At 39.8% G+C, this 19,158-nt stretch overlaps 1 protein-coding gene across 1 annotated transcript in view; it reads right to left on the bottom strand.

The window, feature by feature from the left end:
• The window catches only part of SLC17A6 (solute carrier family 17 member 6), a 33,273-nt gene extending 14,370 nt beyond the window's left edge, over positions 1–18,903 (bottom strand). Inside the window, exons 1-3 of the mRNA XM_052694363.1 lie at positions 18,343–18,903; positions 15,106–15,358; positions 14,242–14,360 (exon numbers count right to left, since the gene is read on the bottom strand). Of these exons, the coding sequence (XP_052550323.1) occupies positions 14,242–14,360; positions 15,106–15,358; positions 18,343–18,428 (458 nt within the window). The 5' untranslated portion in view covers positions 18,429–18,903. The remainder of the gene's footprint in view (positions 1–14,241; positions 14,361–15,105; positions 15,359–18,342) is intronic.
• Positions 18,904–19,158: the final 255 nt, after the last annotated feature.

Here is a 19,158-nt window from a genome sequence, read left to right as displayed (position 1 = left end):
TTGACAGAGCCCTCATCTGTTTAAAACTACAGCCTGATGCAAACACTTAAATAGCAAGCTGAATATATTCCATGTATAAAAGTTTGACAAGTAAGAAATGGCAGCCATACAGAGAAACACTGCTTGGCACTTAAAGGAAGCTTCATTAAACAGCTTCAAACCTGATCTCACTGTGTTCCCTGCACTCTGTATCTGATGGCAGACACGACTTAGCTCTGTGTGCAGCTTCCTCCTGCCTTCATCTGGCAGCATGAGCAGTGCATTTGCTGGGCCTGACGGGTGTATGTGTTTGTGTCAGCAGGTTTGGCCTGACTTTGGTCATTATTCTTAATTTTTGTCTGTTAGTTGTTCTTTTGTAGCTTTGTGTCAGTGTGTAGCCTTGCTAGAGCTAGTATTAATCAGCACAACCCTTTTAAAGTCACTGTTCCTAGCAAAATCATGTTAATATGGAACGTGAATTGTTCTCTTTATAAGGATGAGATCTTCGAAATTGTTATGTAACTGTTTATTCAAGGAAATTTAGTATAGTTTTTCACTTCTGTATCTGGAATCTGCTTCTGTTTGCCACAGTTTAAAGCCGTGTTTCCTAGAATTTCTTTGTTCTCATGTTCACTAAAAAGTAGCTGTTTCCTTGAATCTGTTCCTTCCAGAAAATAAAGTAAAATGCAATTCAGAGAATGATCTGACTCATATGTCTTCCAAACAAAAGATCTTGCCTGTATTTAACACATAAGTACTAGTGAACATTCAGTTACACTGAGGATCAGAAAATAGTAGAACTCAACAATGTTTCTTGAGCGTCAGCTCTCTCTCAGAGCCATGCTTTATCAAAATTTTTCTCAAAAACAGATCTGCAATTTTTCTTCCAAATAGCTATGGAATTGAGGTTAGCATAAATAAGAGTTAAATTCATGATTCTTGTCAGAAATGTCTCTCTAATTTGCATTCGAGAAAAAAATTAGCAACTACAATTTTAGTGCGTCTGCTGTAGAGAGCCCATTTCCTCTGTAACTCCCAGTCAATGGCAGATGCATCTTTCATTTGGTTTGCATTTCTTTGCATTTCTCAGTGCACACTCATAAATAACATTAGTTTTTTTTGCCTTCTTACTTTTATTCTTCCCCCTCCCCCATTATAACTGAATCTTTTTTCCTAATGAAGTATTGTGATATGCTTCTGCTTTTTTTGATACAGATTTCCTGTTTATTGTTTTAAATATCTCAGCTAACTATATTTATAATGATTTCTGGCAAATAAGAATGCATTTCTAAGGAATTTTACTCTCCCACACACCAAGCCCCTGAATTGCATTATTTCAGTTCTTACCATTTTGTTGCCTTTATTAAGCTACTGATTTTATGACTTGTTTACATTTTCTCCTCATCCTAACTACTCATTCATCTGCAAATCTGATGAAAAAAGTCAGACAGATTATGTATATGTTAAGCCATGTTTTTCTGTAGGATCCCTGTGTTTCCATAACAAACAGACCCGTAGTGTTCATAATTGTACTTACTGCAATTGAAAATGATTACGTTTATTTTTGAACAAACATGATTCTCTTTTAAATGAGACCAGCATGCAAAGGAACAAATATTCCTTCCTATCCAACACTGCACTGTTCTTTTTATATGTGTATGTGTCTGTCCTCTTAATATTCTGGTATCATCTTGAACAGATCAACATGAGTCTCAATGGATACAGTCTTAAACTACCATGCCTTCCCGCACATTCCTTTGGCCATGGCTTCTGCAGCAACATGGACTTGTGATGAAGCCTTTATATGTCAGGTTCAAATATGCCAACATTTCTTAAAGAGGAAGCCAAATCCTGCTGTATTGTACTGAGACCAGCTGAGGAATTGCAAGTAGCTGTGCTGTTGAATTTTCGTTCAGAGGTGTCCATAAGCATTTGTTTCATGCGGTGTTTGCTCTAAAAAACACAAAACATATCTAAATTCCAGGGTATAAATTAAGAGCTTTAGTAGATTTAAGGTCAAATCTGGGAAAAACTGCAGCAAGCCACAGAGATGGAGCAGGCCAATGACAATGCCATTATTCTCTGCCTTGGCATTAGGAGGGAACTAAACTGTTGTGATATCCCTTCAACAGCCCCTGGATAGGAGGGAAAATTTCTTTCTGACCCCAAAACAGCAAGTGGTTTAAATAGATAGAAGAATTTATCCATACACAAAGGACAAATTAATAAACATGGTAGTAGTATGTCAGGGAGGAGGTAAAAATGTAAATCCTAGCCCACAAAAGTGACTAGAATCCTTGAAAGAAAGAATTATGCTTTGCTTATCTATTTCCATTTCTAGACTCAGTAGATTCAGTCCCAAAAGACAGGATCTAACATTGAACCTCAGTGTTTTACTGACAAAAGCATTATACAGAGGTTGTGAGCTGGGACTTGGTCCTTCTGTAATACAAGTAGGAATAACAGCAAAATCATATTTGACTAAGAGACATTCAGGATGGGAACAGAGGAAGGAAATGACTCTGACAAGTCAGGAGAAATACTTAGAATGGAATGAAGTTGTGGGAAGAATTAATCTTTTTGATTTTCAAGCCAGTTGGCTCATTTTCCTCTTTGGGGAAAAACTAAAGAGAAAGAAATGCACTTATTTTCACCTCTGGATTTCTAATCTCTATGAAGTCTCACTATTCACATCTGCTTTTTTCATGCAATCCATATTACATGAGCATTCTGCATGGAAGCGCATTATAGATTTGGTTACTTGGTTGAAAGAAGTGTCAGCTTATAAACTGAACTGAGAACAGTGGGAATACAGATGCTTGCCAAATGCTGAACACCAGATGGGTGACATATTGGGTTACGCATATGATATCTGAAATTAAGGACTCCTGGTTGGAAGCATCCTTTTACCCAAAGGACTGGGAGTGAAAATTGCTCCAATGACTCCATAAACCTAGAACTCTTTTCCCATGTGCATAGTAGGACTCAATTCCCCAGCTGTCAGAATCTAGTGCATTTCATTGATGTCATTCTTTAATGTCACTGAAGATTTAACATTATGTCTCCTTATTCTCAAATAATTGTGGTCTACTTTCATTAAAAATAAACTGTTAGACAAAATAATATGTCAAATCTAAAGCATATGGAGTACTTTAACTAATGTCCATTCTTTAAAAAAGGAAAAACAGATAGCTGTATATGTTCAAAATAGTAAATTTAGCTATTTATTTCAAGAAGAAAGTGCTTTAAGACACTTAAATATATGCATTATGAACGAGTTATGAATGTCACGTCATTAAAATCCCAAATAATTAAGGAATAGTAAATGCTGGTCACCTAAGACTACAAAACAAGATGATGTATGCTTGGATGGAATAAAATTGGGAGCTATGAGTGCATAGAAGGTATCACATCAGATTTCGTTATAAACTAAACAAGTTTTCAGTGACTTTACTGGAACAACCATCAAGAACAGTAACTGAGTATTTTTCACCTCCAAAAAGTCAATGATCATCATTTCACCTAAAGCCTCTCTGTAGAGTAAGAAAGTTTGTTGTTGTTGTTGTCATGATTTCTTAGGGAATCTTGAAGAAGTGCAACATTCCATACTGCTGCGGTAAATTAAATCCGTTGTTCTGATTGAAAAGAGGAACCTATGGAAAATAAAGCCCATATTCCTTTTTGTGACACACGACCTGTCTACTTCACGATTTTACAGTAATACTGATCACGTTATAAGGACTTGATTTTAATTTGGTGAATTATTGGTATTGAACATTTTATACAAATTATCATCTTCTCTTTTAATGCTGTCTGAACTTTTTTAGTGGTTCAATTAATTGATTTTAGCACCTTGAGAATATTTCTTTGCATGGCTTTTTTGTCATCATCATGGATGAGTTAGTATGATCACCAGTATTTAATGACTCTTCATTGGTGTGAATGCTTTCCCATTTTTTCCCACAGTCCTACGACAGCTAAGCCAGTAGTAACTGAGCACAAGTCTTTCATATAGGCAATTCTTCGTACAAAATCCAATATTTGGCCAGTAACAAACACAGAATGTTTTTCCTGGTCTTAGATGAGATCCCTCTGTTTAGCGAGGATGTAAACTAAAGAGGAGTGAAAACATGAACATGTCTTGAAAAGCTTTTCCAGTGTAGCCTAAAAATATTATTGCCATTTCCTTCCTTACAGAAAATAATGTATTATGTTGATGAAAGAAAACTTATTTTATCAAACATATATAAAAAGAATCTAGGTCTTAATTGTCAAGAAAGAACATCTAAGGACGTGTGCTTGTCTGGGAGAAGTCCAGAGCAGGAGCAGCTCTGGCAGCTGCAGCTGTTTCACATAAATTAAGTTTTTTAGACTATTCTATCAGCTCAAGATTGCTAAAATTTATCTTCTGCTCTGACTTCACGGACTGTCATCTTTTGACAAACCTCCTACAAAGGGCCAGCAACAAAACGTAGAGTTGATTATGCTATTTTTTTCTTTCTTTTTTTTTTTTTTTAACAATTCAAATAATTTCTTGTCTGTGGGGAGCTACAAGGCTGGATATTAGATTAAAACTTTTTAAATGTTTTTATTAGTGAGATGTTTAAGCAAAAATTGTAAGAGCTGGCTGGAATGTCTGTAAGCATGCGAAGATTTATCAGGATCATTTCTTCTGCAGACCTTGCTAGCAGTGATAATTTATCTTTATCTTCATTTTTTTCTTTGAGTTATCTGTATGTTCAGTCACTGTATATTTCAGATTGTTGGCTGCTACTTAACATTCCCTTCTTACAAGGTGTCTGTCCAACTATATTAAGTGTGATGGGGGTCTTCTAAGACTTTGATATAGGGCATTTTGAGGACTCAAATTTGCTATAGCTTGATATGCATGTTTTGAAGATGAGCGAATTCCAAAGTATTGCCAAGTCTTTTAGTAGAATAAACCTTGCAAGGCCTGACTGAGCCAAGTGCCAGAGAGAAATGCCGTGTATAGATTAAGCCAATGTCTGTCAGGAATATAAAGTCCCTTTTTGACCTTCTGCCTTCACTGAGTTCCATTATTACCACTGGCACATAGAAGTCAAACAAAGTCCCCAGAAACTTCTTACGAAGATCCATTTGTTCTTCAGAGATATATTTGATACAGAATGTTTTTTTGTTTTTTGTATTTTTTTTTTTTAAGACTTTGGCACATGATGACAGCATCTTGGTAATTGATGCTGGATGTAAACCCTCCTGGGCCATTAAATTCTGATCAATGCTCTTCCCAGCAAGTGGATTACATCATCCTTTCATAAGCAGATGAAGTTCCAACTCAGAAGTAATTAGCATGTGCCCTACTTATTTTGGAAGCATTTCCAGCTTGTTACTTCCTACATCTGATAGATATCTTGCACTCATGTTGTCTTATTTTAGCAGTTCTCATATCTGCTGTCTAACCCAATAGCAGTCCTATCTTCTTTCTTTTGCATCACTAAGCAAGCTGGGCCATCTCCATCCCATCTTCCTTTTCTTCATTCATTTGATCACCCAATTAGCCCTCTTTCTCTCCTGTTTGAATTCAGCTGGGAAATCTCTCAAACTGTAGTTTTGTTTTACAGCTCATTATACCCATATATGTCAAGATAAAACTCAGACACATTCCTTCTAGCTCATTAGCTTTGGGTTGGCTTGCTCTTTAAATATGTAATTTGCTAGATCATGTTTCAAACCTAGGCCGTCTCATTCAAATTATCTTACTGAGTTCCAGGCCTTGGACTGTGATTCATAACTATCTCTCAATTTAGAGATATATAATGCAGTTATAAAATAAATCATTCATGTTCATACTTCAAAATATTTTATGGATCTGGCAATGTATAAACTCAGAGGCTATATTTGCACTGCCTGGTGGAGTGTTTTCTGATATAAAGACTAAGTGTTATAGATGACAGTATCCTCACTGCTTGGGTTAAATGTGGATTCTTTCAGAGCAAAATGACAGCGACATTAATATTTCTATGCAACAGCCTCAATTGCATTTTGTAGCATGAAATCCAGTGTTGATACTGTATTGGGCTGAAATAACAAAGCAGGTAGAAGTGATTGTGGATACTTGTTGGGAAAAGTGCCTGGCATAATCTATGCTGTGTAAGAGAGGGCTAGATTTTCCCCTCTGAAAGGTTATGAGGAATCATACATTCAGCAGGGATTCTGGAGAATGAAGACCTTGGATAGAGCTGGAAGAGAAGTTAATTGGCAATACTGACATATCTGGATGATATCTTCTATTCTATATCCAAATAATTCAAAAAAATCTGCCTCTTGTGGACTTGTAGTAGTCCACTTAGAGTAACACATGTTTTTCTCAGCAAAAAAAAAAAAGAGAAAATAATTGTTTAGCCTATAATGCTAATGATAAATACAGAGCTTCCAAGCAAATTTCTAACACTGTTAATGATGATTTGCTTACTTCTACCTTATGTCAATGTAAAGAGTGCTTGTACTAACTTCTGAAAAAATTGTTTTTATCCATATTATATTGTGACAATTGTTTGTATTTTTCCAGCTGTTCCAGCTTCAGTGGTTACCTTCTAGACTGCAGACTGTGAGTACTCAATTTGGAATATTTACATTACTTATGTGTATTCAGTGCGTACCTGCCATGTCACTTGCTCATTCCCTCTGTAAACTAAATAACATAAGTAATCCTGATAATATTTCTCTTACTCTACTTATCTTTTCACTTCATTGTTCATGCTGATAACCCTCCTTGGGATATTTTCTACTTCAGTTTGCTTATTTGATATGAATTAAGTGAAAATGAACCCCATATGGGCAGACGTTCTGCAATGTTATATCATCATTTTGGCTTATGTCTAGCACTGACTCATTTCTGCTTACTTTCTTAACCTTTCTACTGTGGACATATTCACCTTAAATGTCCACCATGACAGTTCATGGCTCTATGAATGATAGACAGAATGTAGTGTTTTTTTTCTGAATCAGGTCCTTCGTTTGCATAAAATGACATAGGGCTAATGAATCTGGGATTATGCCATGAATATTGGAGTGGTCAATGAACTCAGCTGCCTAGCAAACAGGCAGAATAAGCTACCTTTAACATTAGGGGGGAATGCTTATTCCCAAGTGCCAGTCTTTGGCTGAACGGAGAGAATTGAGAGAGAACATGGAGAGAATTGCTTAAAACCAATCTATCCAGCAACAATCTGTGGCCAGAAGCCATAGTACAGCAGCTCTATCTATCTTTTTAAAAACATGATAAAAACAAGTTACTTTCATTCATACACGTGTAGAAGGGAGGAGGGGGATGTGTCTGTGTGCCTTTCATACTAAATCCTATTACAAGCCTTTCATGAAACATTAATATGTAAAAGCCGACCTCCCGTCATCTAATCTAGTATAATAAGGGCTTGGGTACATTATTAATTTTTGTCACACATCTGAGCCCCCCTTTTATCAACCAAAAACCCCATCCAAATCCCTTGCTGCATCATTACATTGTGAAAACAGCTCCATCATTCATGACAGAAAAATGGAAAGACCCTGAGCCATATGGCAGAGGGAACAGCAGTACCAGCCACCCAGAGATGGCTCTCCAGTCCCCTGCTTGCAGTAACTGGTGCTTAAAAGACTCTGCAATGCAGTAGGGCAACAAAATCATCTCATTTGGGATTTTTAGTATGGGTTTTTTTGGATTTTTTTCTTTTTTTGTTCAGAATAGGCTGCTCTGTCTGGAAACAGACAAACCCAACGCCAGTGTCTGGGACTGTAGCACAGTTAGATCTGCATGATTTTGAACTGAATCATCTCATGTCTTCAGAAGTTCGGAATTTGGCTCCAGTCTCACCATTCTGTGGTTATGCACCGAAAAAACTGCAGCATATTATATCTATGTATGGCAGAATGTAAAGATGTGTGGTTGCTTGCTATTTCAGTTTATATGTTTTGTTTTGTTGTCGTTAAGACTAAGTTAAGGAGAAAGATATTATGATTTCAGTGACACGTTAATGACAATGAAAATGTTTGGGTCTGAGATGAAATGCTCTGATGTACAGTTGTCTGAAATATCACTCAGTCTATTCATGAAAATAATCCTACTGGATTACATGCTGGGTATGAGGTTTTAGCCCTTGATAACAAGATGAATGGCACTTGGAAAACAAGAATTTGAAGGGAGAGTTTGATTTTTATGTATTTTCATTCAGGTTGGAATGTGACAATGATGAAGAGTTCAACAGAGATGAGAGATAATTGAGTTGTAGAGAAATTACATTAGAGAATTATCCTTAATGTGGATAGTGCCAGGATTTGTGGTGTAACAGATAATGGGAAATACAAGTCATTATCATGGAATTATAAGGCAATTCGTTATATATTTCTTTAACTAACTGTCATTCTATTCTGCTTTCATTAGGTCTTTGTGTAACAGAGTTCTCATGATCAAGTATATACAAGTTAAAATAGTCAGCCAGCATTGCTTTACCAAAAAGTCTGTGATTATTACAAATCTCTTTTTGAAACACTATTTGGCATCTAAAGTCAAATGTGTTTATATTCTAAATATGTAACTGCACACCTGGGAATGAATTCCTGAGCATGTATAATCTAACAATGAGCCATTAACTTCAGGGAATCATTCCTGAATAGCAGTAAGTATGTGTTTAACCTGTTACTTTGTAAATCAGTGAGGAAATATTGCCACAACATAATAAGGCTTTTGTGAGGACAATGGTTTAATTACAGATTTTCAGTATGTCTTCAAATTGTTTTTAAAGGATATATCAGAAAATATGACTGGTTACTTTCAACGTTGCTCTTTATACCCCCATTTATCTGGCTGCTTCTTACTGATTCTTGTTATATCTTTCAATCTTTACATCTGTCTAAAACACACATTTACATTCAATGTTTTGTTTTTTTTTTTAGTGGAGCTATTTGCATGTTTTATAATCAAATTATTTCCAACTATTGTTTTTTATATACTGACACACTGAATATATAGTTCCTGCTATTATTTCACTTTATGACACAATATTCTATTTTATAACTACTTCTGTGACTCTCCTGTGACCCATTTATGATTTTTTAAAAAAACTCGTATTAATACTCTTACCCAAATTACTTGCAACAATCCACAGTAATTTCCATTGACCTAAATACACTGACCATTCCAAAGACAGAAAAACACATAGGATTACACTGACTTCCTTACAAGAGGATCACATAGAATAGCTTAAAATCTCACTCAGCATGACAGCTTTCCAGAGCTTTCTCACTCCCTGGTGGAGTGTATTATTTTGTGTATTATGGACATGTATTATTTTGAACAAAATCTTTACCAAGTGATCCTTAATATATCACCAGTTTCCTGATCCATTTTTTTTTACTAATGAGCTTATCAGTGTTCCTGAAATGGCTGATGAAATGTGAATGTAGCAGTAGGTGTTGTTTAAGGACTGCATAGCATTATGATAGCAGTAGATATGTCCTTGGACGTTACTTGCACATTAATCTCTTCATATTAGTCACACTGGTAGAGTATGACTAGCCTAACTGCAGGCATTCACTTGGTTGTGAAAAACACAAGAAGGGGCTCCATCACACTGCATTTGACTTGGGCAAATATCCTGGTAACCTGGTGTCTTATACAATATACAGGCAGAGAAAAGAATATTCTTGGAGACAGAACATCCCTGGAATTGTTTTAAAGCATTTAAACATCTTGGCCATCATGTTCCATTTAAATCAAATATGCAAATGAAATTTGAAGACTACCAAAGCACTGATTCTTTTTTCTTCCTCGTAATAAGAGGTCTTCAGCTACTGAGAATTATTCCTTTTTTAAAATTTGTTAAGAGGAGGCAAAGTCTGATTAACCCCAGCCAAAGTTATTTTAATGACTTCGGTAGAAATTAAGACTTAGTGTGTTTAGAAGATTGAGGGTTTCATGGTTTCTATTCATGACATAGTAATTGCATGATGATAGCCCCCCTGGAGAGAGCCATTCTCATGCTCACATGCAAACCTGTAGTTTAAAAGCATTAAAATCGGACTTGTGCTCTTAAATGGCATTAACTGGCACTATGAGTAACAGCTCTGCTAATTACCTGGCTTGGATACATTGTATTAGTGCATAAGAGTTGAGTTTACATGTTTCCTTGCACTTTTTCAGGGAAAAATACCTATAAACAAAGTAAAAATATCTCAGGTTCTTCTCACGGAAACTCCACTCGAACAATTGAAAATTCACTGTGACTTTAGTGAAAAACACAGCACCGAATCCCCAATAATCTCAAAAAATATTATCACTTTTTATTCATTCTTTTGAGAGAAAACTTTGATATTACTAATCAGAATGCATTGTAATCAACAAGCATTTATCTTACTTTGGAGTTGTTCATCTGTTTTTGACCCTACAGTCTCAGAAGCCCTGAATCATTGCTGGTTTTGTTCTTGATGAATATATTTACATAAACATCTCTACAAAAACAATTCTACTCTCATTGCAGAGCAATATGGGTAGAAGAGAATTATAGAATAAGGCTGTACATAAATTAGTCTGTGAAAAACAACCTCAATTAAATACAAACTGTGCTGGATGCTTTGTGACAGAGCTCAGAGCATATCTCAGTACTCTGCTATCATTATGTAATGCTTCCTTGATGGCAAGATTCATTGCTGATTGACCTAGAGAAAAGATATTGCTGAAATACACCCTACAAACAGACCTCCACATTGCACTTCCTTTGTTCCTTCAGCCTACTGTGGCTGTTTGTACATTAATTTTGTTCCAGTCCTCCTCTGCAAGAAGAGTTCTCCAGCCTTGCAGCAAAAGGGAATCCTCTATTTCTACACGTGACTGAAGAGTCACAAGTTTAAAGCTTCACTTATTGCAAATGAGGGCGCACCTGAAGCCCAAGTCCATGTCTTTTGGAATGTGCTGAATGTTCCTTCTTTCTATGGAAGTAAGCAAAGGTTGACAGGTTCACTGACCTGGGTTTGTTTAGTCTCTTCTTTCATGTAATTAGTGATAGAACTAGAAGGAATGGCCTCAAGTTGTGCCAGGGGAGATTCAGGTTAGATATGAGGAAAAATTTCTTCTCCAAAAGAGTGGTCAGGAACTGGAATGGGCTGCCCAGAGAGGTGTTTGAGTCACCATCTGCAGAAGTGTTCAAAAAACATTTAGATGTTGTGCTAATGGATGTGATTTAGTGAGGAAGTTTTGGTAGCTGCTGTACAGCTTATCTGGATGATCTTGGAGGTCTTTTCCAACTTTGATTCCCTGATTTTAAGTGCCACTGACCACTGGCAAAGTAAGTGCTCAGGAGAAGTATTTCTCTGTGCTCTCTGGAATTTTACAAGGTGGTTTTATTTGATCACATTGGTTCTACAGCAGCATAAACCTTCTATAATGTATACCTAAAATAAAGCATTTTCCTAAATGCTTTACTATAGCAAACTATATAAAAGACTATAACAAAATTGTCAGTGAAGAATGCTAATTGAGACCAAAGCTATCTACAGCAAATTTCTGAGAAACTCCATTTACTACTTAAAAATCTGTAAATCACTGTATGTCTGTAAATTGCTATATGTGATGTGTCAGAAGTACTGAGGGCCTATGCATGGTAAGAGCTATGGTTCAAAGCAGAACAGAATGTCTGTGCAACAGGAGCCTTGAGTTCTAGTTAGCAAAGAATCTAAGTTAAATGCTACCCATTTACAGGCTCCATTGAAAAGAAAATATATTAGAGAGTTCAGAGCTCCGTGTTGCTAATTCTTGATTGGCAGGAGGCATTTTAAAATAAGGGTGGAATCAAAACAAAAGGTTTCAGCCCAGATTGAAATGACTGCTCTGTGTGTAGAAAGGTTTACTTGATACCACTGGAGGGCCATTTCTTCTATGTGTTATGTCTTAGTGACACTTTCATGTTCTATCAACCCAATCTCTATAACTGGTTGCTAGACTGAATCCTAATGTCGAACAAACTCAGTCCTGTGCGCTTTGCTACTCCCTGTTAACCAATAAATCTCACAAAACACACCTTAACCCTCTTCCCAGTTTCCATCCTCGAGACTCTTGACACTTGGGAATCAGTTTTTCATTCACACTATCATCTTTTGATACAATAATTATTTTTTTCCACTCTCAGGGAATGAATTACTCTCCCTCTTGAGAAATCTGGATTTTTTTCTTCAACTAAGAACTGTTCCTCATATCTTGTCTCCAATCTGGAGATGCTATCGTAGAGACTTATTTTTTATGTGGAGGACATCTGACATTATGTTTTCTATATAAATTCAAATTTGCCCTTAGTGCGAAGGAAACTGTTGATTCACAAATTCAGTGATGCTTAAAATAATTTTAAAAATGTCTTGTCTGTCATCCAGCATAGTTTGAATGGATCGGCTGAGGCTGAAGAATATATAAAACAACAGAACTTTACAGCTTATGATGTGATATAGCTTCTAATGGTACTTTCCTGACTTCTTCTGATGTGGAGTTTCTTGCAAAAGGTGTAGACACCAAGCTTTGCACCTTATTTTGAGTGTCATGTGACCCTACAGCAATCCCCTTCATTTCAAGCTGAATATCTACAGATATCAAAATCTGTAGTAGGGTTTGGACTCCTTGATGTGTTGTTGTTTCAGCCACTACATCTAACAATCCAAGTCTCTGTTCTAAGCCATTTTTTACCTGCAAGCTAAATAAAAGTCACAGACACCACCTATATTTTACCGTTTGTAATTACTAGCAGCTAGTTCCTTTAATCTGTGGTTTATCTGGTCATTTCCCTCGTTGCTGTTTCAGAAGCTTTCCATGATGCTAATAACAGATCACGAATCTATGAAAAATTGGGTTAAAGTATGTCCAGGTTAGCAATTAGAACTGGCCTACCTTTACTGATGTAAGTGTGAATATCCATAAAGAGGAAGAAAGCTTGATTGCCCAAGGTCAGGTAGAACGTGTAAACAAACTACTGAGATTTTTTGGGACTCCGTGTTTTTGTCTTGTAAATCTTTGTAGCTGCGCCACATTAAATCTGTATTGATTCTAATTACTGACATTACTAGGGCAAACAAGGACAGGCTTTTGTTTCTCTGAGTCAGATTCGTCAGTCTTAACTCAGGTAAGACTTCCATTGATCCTGAGAATCTAGGCTCTGCAAAGATGCCAAAAAAAGCTCGAAGAAGGAACAGCTTCAACAGCTGTTGATTGCTATTCGAAATAGCCTCTTTAGATTTCTGAGCTATTAACAAAAAGATGGCACCTGTAAACTCACAGACAATGCATGTCCCACTTCAATACATACATTGCATTCTGGGTTTGTTTATCAATGGAGGGTTATCTCAGTTACAAAGGATCTGTAATGTAGATATCTGTCTAAAAGGCATTCACCTTGGAGAGAGTATTTTTGCCATACTCCCCTCTTTCTCAAACAAATACAGGCCAGCTTTCTTCCCAAGCAATGTGTCTCCATCAGCCTATGCCTACCTTTGATGTTGCACACTTCTGAGAAGAGATAAAGGTATATACTGCTGATTTTAGTATCCATTTACACTTAGTTTGTTATGGTTTTGAAGACTGGCACTAGGACCTTTGCTGTGTCGTCTACCGATGAGCCTGGGGCATTAAGAATGGATGTGAAAGCGTCATGTGTCTTGAATACTCAGCGGATCTAATTAACAGGTAGAATCGCACCCTGGGTGCTTGAAAAATGGCCAGACACCATAGAAACCAGTCCTTAAGTCCCCGCACCATCTGCACTTTCTTTTCATTGTGCAAGTCTCATGGAAACGTGTTTTCGACCATTCTACGTTCGTTTGCGTTAATGGAAAATTCCTGCCGATGGTTTTCTTTTTTCACAAGAGAAAAAAACAAAAATTCTTTCGGGGAAGAAAATAATGATCTCTCAGGCTTTGAGGAAACAATGAATCTTTGAACTTGCCTCTGAATGCGGCTCTTTAGAACAGCGCTGCCACAACCTCCCCGAGCTAATTTGAACGAGAAAATAACGAGAAAAGAAAAAAAAAAACGCCGAGATCCCTCCCGAAACCAGCGAGCAGTTTGGGAGGGAGGGTGAAAACAGCCACTTCTCCTGGTTTCCTACTTTCCTTCTTTAGAACTCCTACAGCCCGGCCGGGCGGAGGTTTTTCGGGGCCGCCCCGGGCGGGGAGAGCGGAGCTGAGCTCCGGGCCAGGAGCCGCCCCTTTGTCCGCCCCCGTGCATGAAACTGAGGAGATTTAGGTCGTCGTTACCTGTTGGCTGCCAGTCTGGACGAGATATACCCTCCGGGGATCTGGGTGATAATGTAGCCCCAGAAAAACGAGCCGTGGATCATGCCAACCGTCTCAGGATCCCAGTTAAACTTCGCTTTCTTCCAGAGCCAAGGAACCGGGGAGAGAAAGAAAGAAAGAGTAGAGGAAAGCTGTAATCGTGCTAGATTAAAGAAAGTTCCCGTAAAAACCTTCACCGTGCCGGTCGAGGCCAGCGATGGCACCCGGGACAAGGAGCTCCAGCCTTCCCTTCCGACTGGATCCCCACCGCACCCACACTGTCCACCCCGCGGATGGAAGAGCAGCAGAATCGTGCAGACCCCCCCGGCAGGGATGACCGTGGGCTCGCTGTCCCGTTCCTCGTCTAGGTGTCACGCAGCCTCTCGCCCGCTACGCTCTAAGCAGATTTAACACGGCATTTAAAGCCTTTTCAATGCAAATTCTTTCACCCTGCTTTTATCAAACATTCCTGCATAACCTCCCCGTTTACGTTTCACCCTTTTACAGTCGGTTTATTCGGTGTGTTCCTTTCCCTATATTTATTTCACGAGATAGCTGCGTTTTCCTACGTGATGTGCAAAAGGAAAACGTAACTGCCCGCTCGTTTTAGCCCCAAACGGCTTTGCGCTGGGAACTACAATTGAAAAATAGAAATAATTGGCAGAAATGATTTATCTTTCCCCAACGAAGGTTTCGGGCTACCAAGGGCGGCGGGAGGCGGGCAGAGCCGAGGGGCGGCACGGGAGCATCCTTGCAGCGGTGCCCGGCTGCCTGCGCTGAGGTGCCTGGTCTGAAGCTGGGAAGTGCACCGAGAGGGCATGAGAGTTACGAGGGAAGGATTCCCACCTCTTTAATAATTTTTCCTCCTCGGTGTATGGTGCTGTTATTGACCATGTCCACGATGGCCACTCCCAAGTTACATCGGATCCCGAAGGAAATGCAGAATCCCAGTCCACTCATGATGGCAATGATGTACCTCCGGGGCAGCCCGAAGCATGTACAGTCGCAAAGCGGGGCTTTCTTCTCGGGCATTTCCATGGGCTTCCCATCTTCCGTCAATTCGATGGTGTCCCCGGGCTTCTGCCTCTTCTCTAGGACTCTGACCGACACAAGAAGGGAAAGTCAAGCCCTGCCTCCCCACTGCCTGAATGCGCAGCCACCTCGGGTAGCTGAAGGCTTAAGTTCACAGCCCCCCCCGCCCCTTCGGCTTGCTTTGGATGTTTACTCCTTGTTTTCCGTTCACCTTCACTTGTTCTTCAGCTGTGACCTGTGGGAGTCACGATTAGTCATGCCCAGCTCCCTTCCGCCCCGCAACAGCCCGCTGCAGAAACCCAGGGAGGAGCTTTAGCTGAGAATTGCTCATCTATCATTAAAGACTTCTAAATATGTAGGACACATTAAGAAGACATCATCTGTAGCCACTGCGGAGGCGCCATGTTGGGCAGCCCAAGAGGTTGAGCACGGAAACTGGAACGGTGTTCTGGAGAAGGTTTTATTCTCCCTCTGCCGTATAGAAACACCAAGGGGGAACGAGCTCTGCGTGCATTTTGCTTCTGGATTGGGAACAATAGAAAGAGTACCAGAAAGGGTGGGGCGGCGGTATTGCTACTTATTTTCCATTTGCAAAATGGCTGGCACATGCAGTGGGAAATAAATAAATAAATGACTGTCTTTAGAGAACTGACGACTTTGGGGAAGCCTTTGTAAAGATCGCATCTACTCAGCTAGGGTTAGGTTTCTTTCCTAACTCAGCTCTGAGCTCGATCTCACCGTTCGCACTTCCTTGGTTTTACACGGGAATCCTATCAAACCGAGAAATCAATGTGCAGGAATCTGGAGGGTGCTGGCCATTTGAAGCTATGTCGAATCAACAGAAAAAAATACCGAATCATGCCCCTCCCTCTCCCCTTAAAAAAAAAAAACAAACCCTACCCACCCCTCATGCCCCCAAAAATAAAAAAATAAAAAAAATATCCCAACCCCGCAGAAGATTACTTAGCAAATTCTATCTCTTCTTTGGTGTGAATCTTTAAAAATACCGAGTGGATAATAAAAGATATCGGATGTATCAAGCTGATGCTCCATGCTGAATCTCTGAATCTTCTTTTGCAGCAAGAGAGATATTGAAAAGACAGAAATATTAACGGCTTTCATCCTAGCTTCTTACCCAGGAGCGAGTGCTCCATTTCCCGACGTTGGGCTCTCTCCTGCCACTGCCCTAACCCCCGCCTTAGGAGTGTCTTCTCACCTCAGACATTCTCTTCGGAGGAGCTGCTCTTTGAGGTTAACTCATCCGGCTAATAGGGCGCTAACAATTAGCAGAATTAGGCTCAGATTGTTGCCTGTGCTTTGAAGCAAATGGGAGACTTTATCCCGTGGTTACTCGGTTGAAATCCTAACGATTTTTATTTGCCGGGAGAATTATTTCCGTGCTTTAATACTGCATCTTTTCTTATTGTCTTAAATTGCGAATACAAGAAAATCCCCCGGTTTTTTTTGTTAAAAATTCGTTTGTGCGAATAAAAAGATGCACGAATGTCTTCCCATTAAACGGGAATATCTTCCGGAAGACGTTAACATATAAGGGAGGTGAAAAGTATTTGAATTCCTAGAATCGGAAATAAAATAGGTCAATCCTATGCCTTGGAGAAAAAAAAAAAAAACAACAAACCAAACAAAACAGAAAAAAAAATGAAAGAGGTAACTGGATCATTTATTAATTAATGGAGAGTTCAAACCGAGTTTTACTGGAAAATACAAATGCTTTCTCCATTACTCGCTGTATGATAATACAAAAAGCAGTAGAGACCGTTGTTTCATTTATGTTTTGTGGAATCCCTTAGGGGAAAAATAGGAAGTTTATTTCCTTAAGGACATTTTGAAGCAGTTACTCCGGATTATCAATTAGTCCTTTTTATTTTTCCTCACAATTTAAGATGATATAATGATAAAATGCAGGATATTTACTACGTCTCTGTTGGCTTCAGTTTTGCATTTTTGCTTTTCAAAGCTGTACTCTTTCCACTAAAATGAAAATTTCACTTTTGTCTTATCACTTCAGTAACAGTTCCCTTAAAATGGCAGCAGAAGTTGTGATTCATGCTGTGGAAGAACCTTGTGCTTGTGCCCAATACTGCCGCATAGGCACGGAAAAAAAGACTTCTACATGACCTACAGTAGACAGATAAATCCGCAGTTAGCTTTAATCTGCAATTCGAAACAACGCTGGGATAAGTGTTGGCAGACTAAAAGATCCAAAATACGTTGGAATTTCACAGGCTATACTCAAACGTCCTAGAGGTCACTGAAGTCACTAGCTTGGATGGGGCACGATGTGTCAACTTTAGTACATACCCTTTCAAATATGCGTGGATTTGTGTCTGTTTTTTGTCTATACAGATCATGAAGATGGTGGAAATTTGTACACACAGGAACATGCAGGCATGCCTGTGAATTTATCAGTTGCAGTCGTATATCACTTATAAGACAAGTGGATGCTTCTCAGTGCAGACGGATAAATAATTAAACACATCCCTCCATACGTTTCAGCCTCAGAATTAAAAAAAAAAAAAAAAATCATTTGGACATCAATTATTTATACATATCCTTGTTTATCTTCCTCTGACGGTGGATTACACAAGGGCTAAGACTAATCAAATCTCAGAAAGATTATTATTACTAAATTATTACTATTATTCAATTATTGGTGAAAGCAGTGATAAAGGTCTTGTGAGCACGTTTCAGAATTAATAAAAAGCAAAGACAAGGGGAGCAGCTCTCTGCTGAGTATGGTTTCTAGATGGGATTCTGTTTTTGTGTGAGAAAGATGGGGTAATCTTTGGCTACATATTCACTGGCAGCATCCACGAATCAGATAGAGAAGTTAGAAGGGTGCCATATTGAGAAGCTTCAGCAATAGTTTCCAGTATCCAGATTACACCGGTGATATATAAACAGCTCCCAGCCTCTCCACCACTAAGCTCCCCAGAGCACACCTATTCCACCTCGACCAGCAGCTCACGATTAACAAAAGCTTTCAATTGTTTCTAAGAACTAGAGTTTTCTAATATATTTTAGTCTTACCTGTAGAGTTGACCAAGAGATTTTCCGGCAAAATTTTTCAATCCCTCCTTGCCAGGGGTCAAAATCCTTTGTTTTACCGACTCCATTCCTGCAGTGATGCTCGCTGGATTCTGCTCTGCTCTGGATAGGGCACTGCTACGAGCAACGATGGTTCATATTGGTTTAATCCCTTAACTTTTTCCCGTCATTAAATCGCTATCAGTGCAGCTCCGAGTAAAGGGAGAGTGAGAGAAAGCGTGCGCGCGTGTTTGAGAGGGGGAGAGACGGCGTGCAGAGCCTGAGGGGGGGGGAGGAGGGGGGAGAGGGCGAGGGAGCGCGCCTGTGTGCGGCAGCGAGAGGGAGGCTGAGCGCTGCAGGCAGCCCCCGGCTTTCCCGGCCGCGCGGAGCTGCGAGGCACGGTCAGAAAGTCTTCTCGGCCCCGTAAGCTTCAGCGGTGGCGGGCTCGGAGTGTGCCATAGCCGGCTGGGAGGGGGTGGAATGCCCCCCGCGGGAGCGTTGCAGAGGAATCGTGGTTTGGTGCCGGAGGTTTCCCCGGCTGTAGAACGGAGGGGGAGGGGTGCGATTAGCCCCGGTAGGCAGTGAGCAGCGCGCCCGAACCTCCCAGCGCCCCGGAGCTGAAGCGGTCGAGGGCTCTTGGAGCGCCGCTCCGCTCCGCTCTGCTGTCGCCCGCCCACGTACGCAGGTCGCGCCCCAAGGCGGCGGCGAGCTGCACCTCAGCGCCTTTCAGCACCTCGGTCAGCGCCTCGTCCCACCCTCTCCGTTCTCTTCAGCACCGCGGACAGCGCCCGGCCCGGGGCGCCTCGAGGCGCCGCTGGG

The sequence above is a fragment of the Tympanuchus pallidicinctus genome, unplaced genomic scaffold (assembly GCF_026119805.1).
Source record: "Tympanuchus pallidicinctus isolate F22 unplaced genomic scaffold, pur_lepc_1.0 scaffold3, whole genome shotgun sequence".
NCBI lineage: Eukaryota > Metazoa > Chordata > Aves > Galliformes > Phasianidae > Tympanuchus > Tympanuchus pallidicinctus.
Note: the sequence above shows the minus strand (reverse complement) of the source record. Positions and strands in the feature narration are given on the sequence as shown.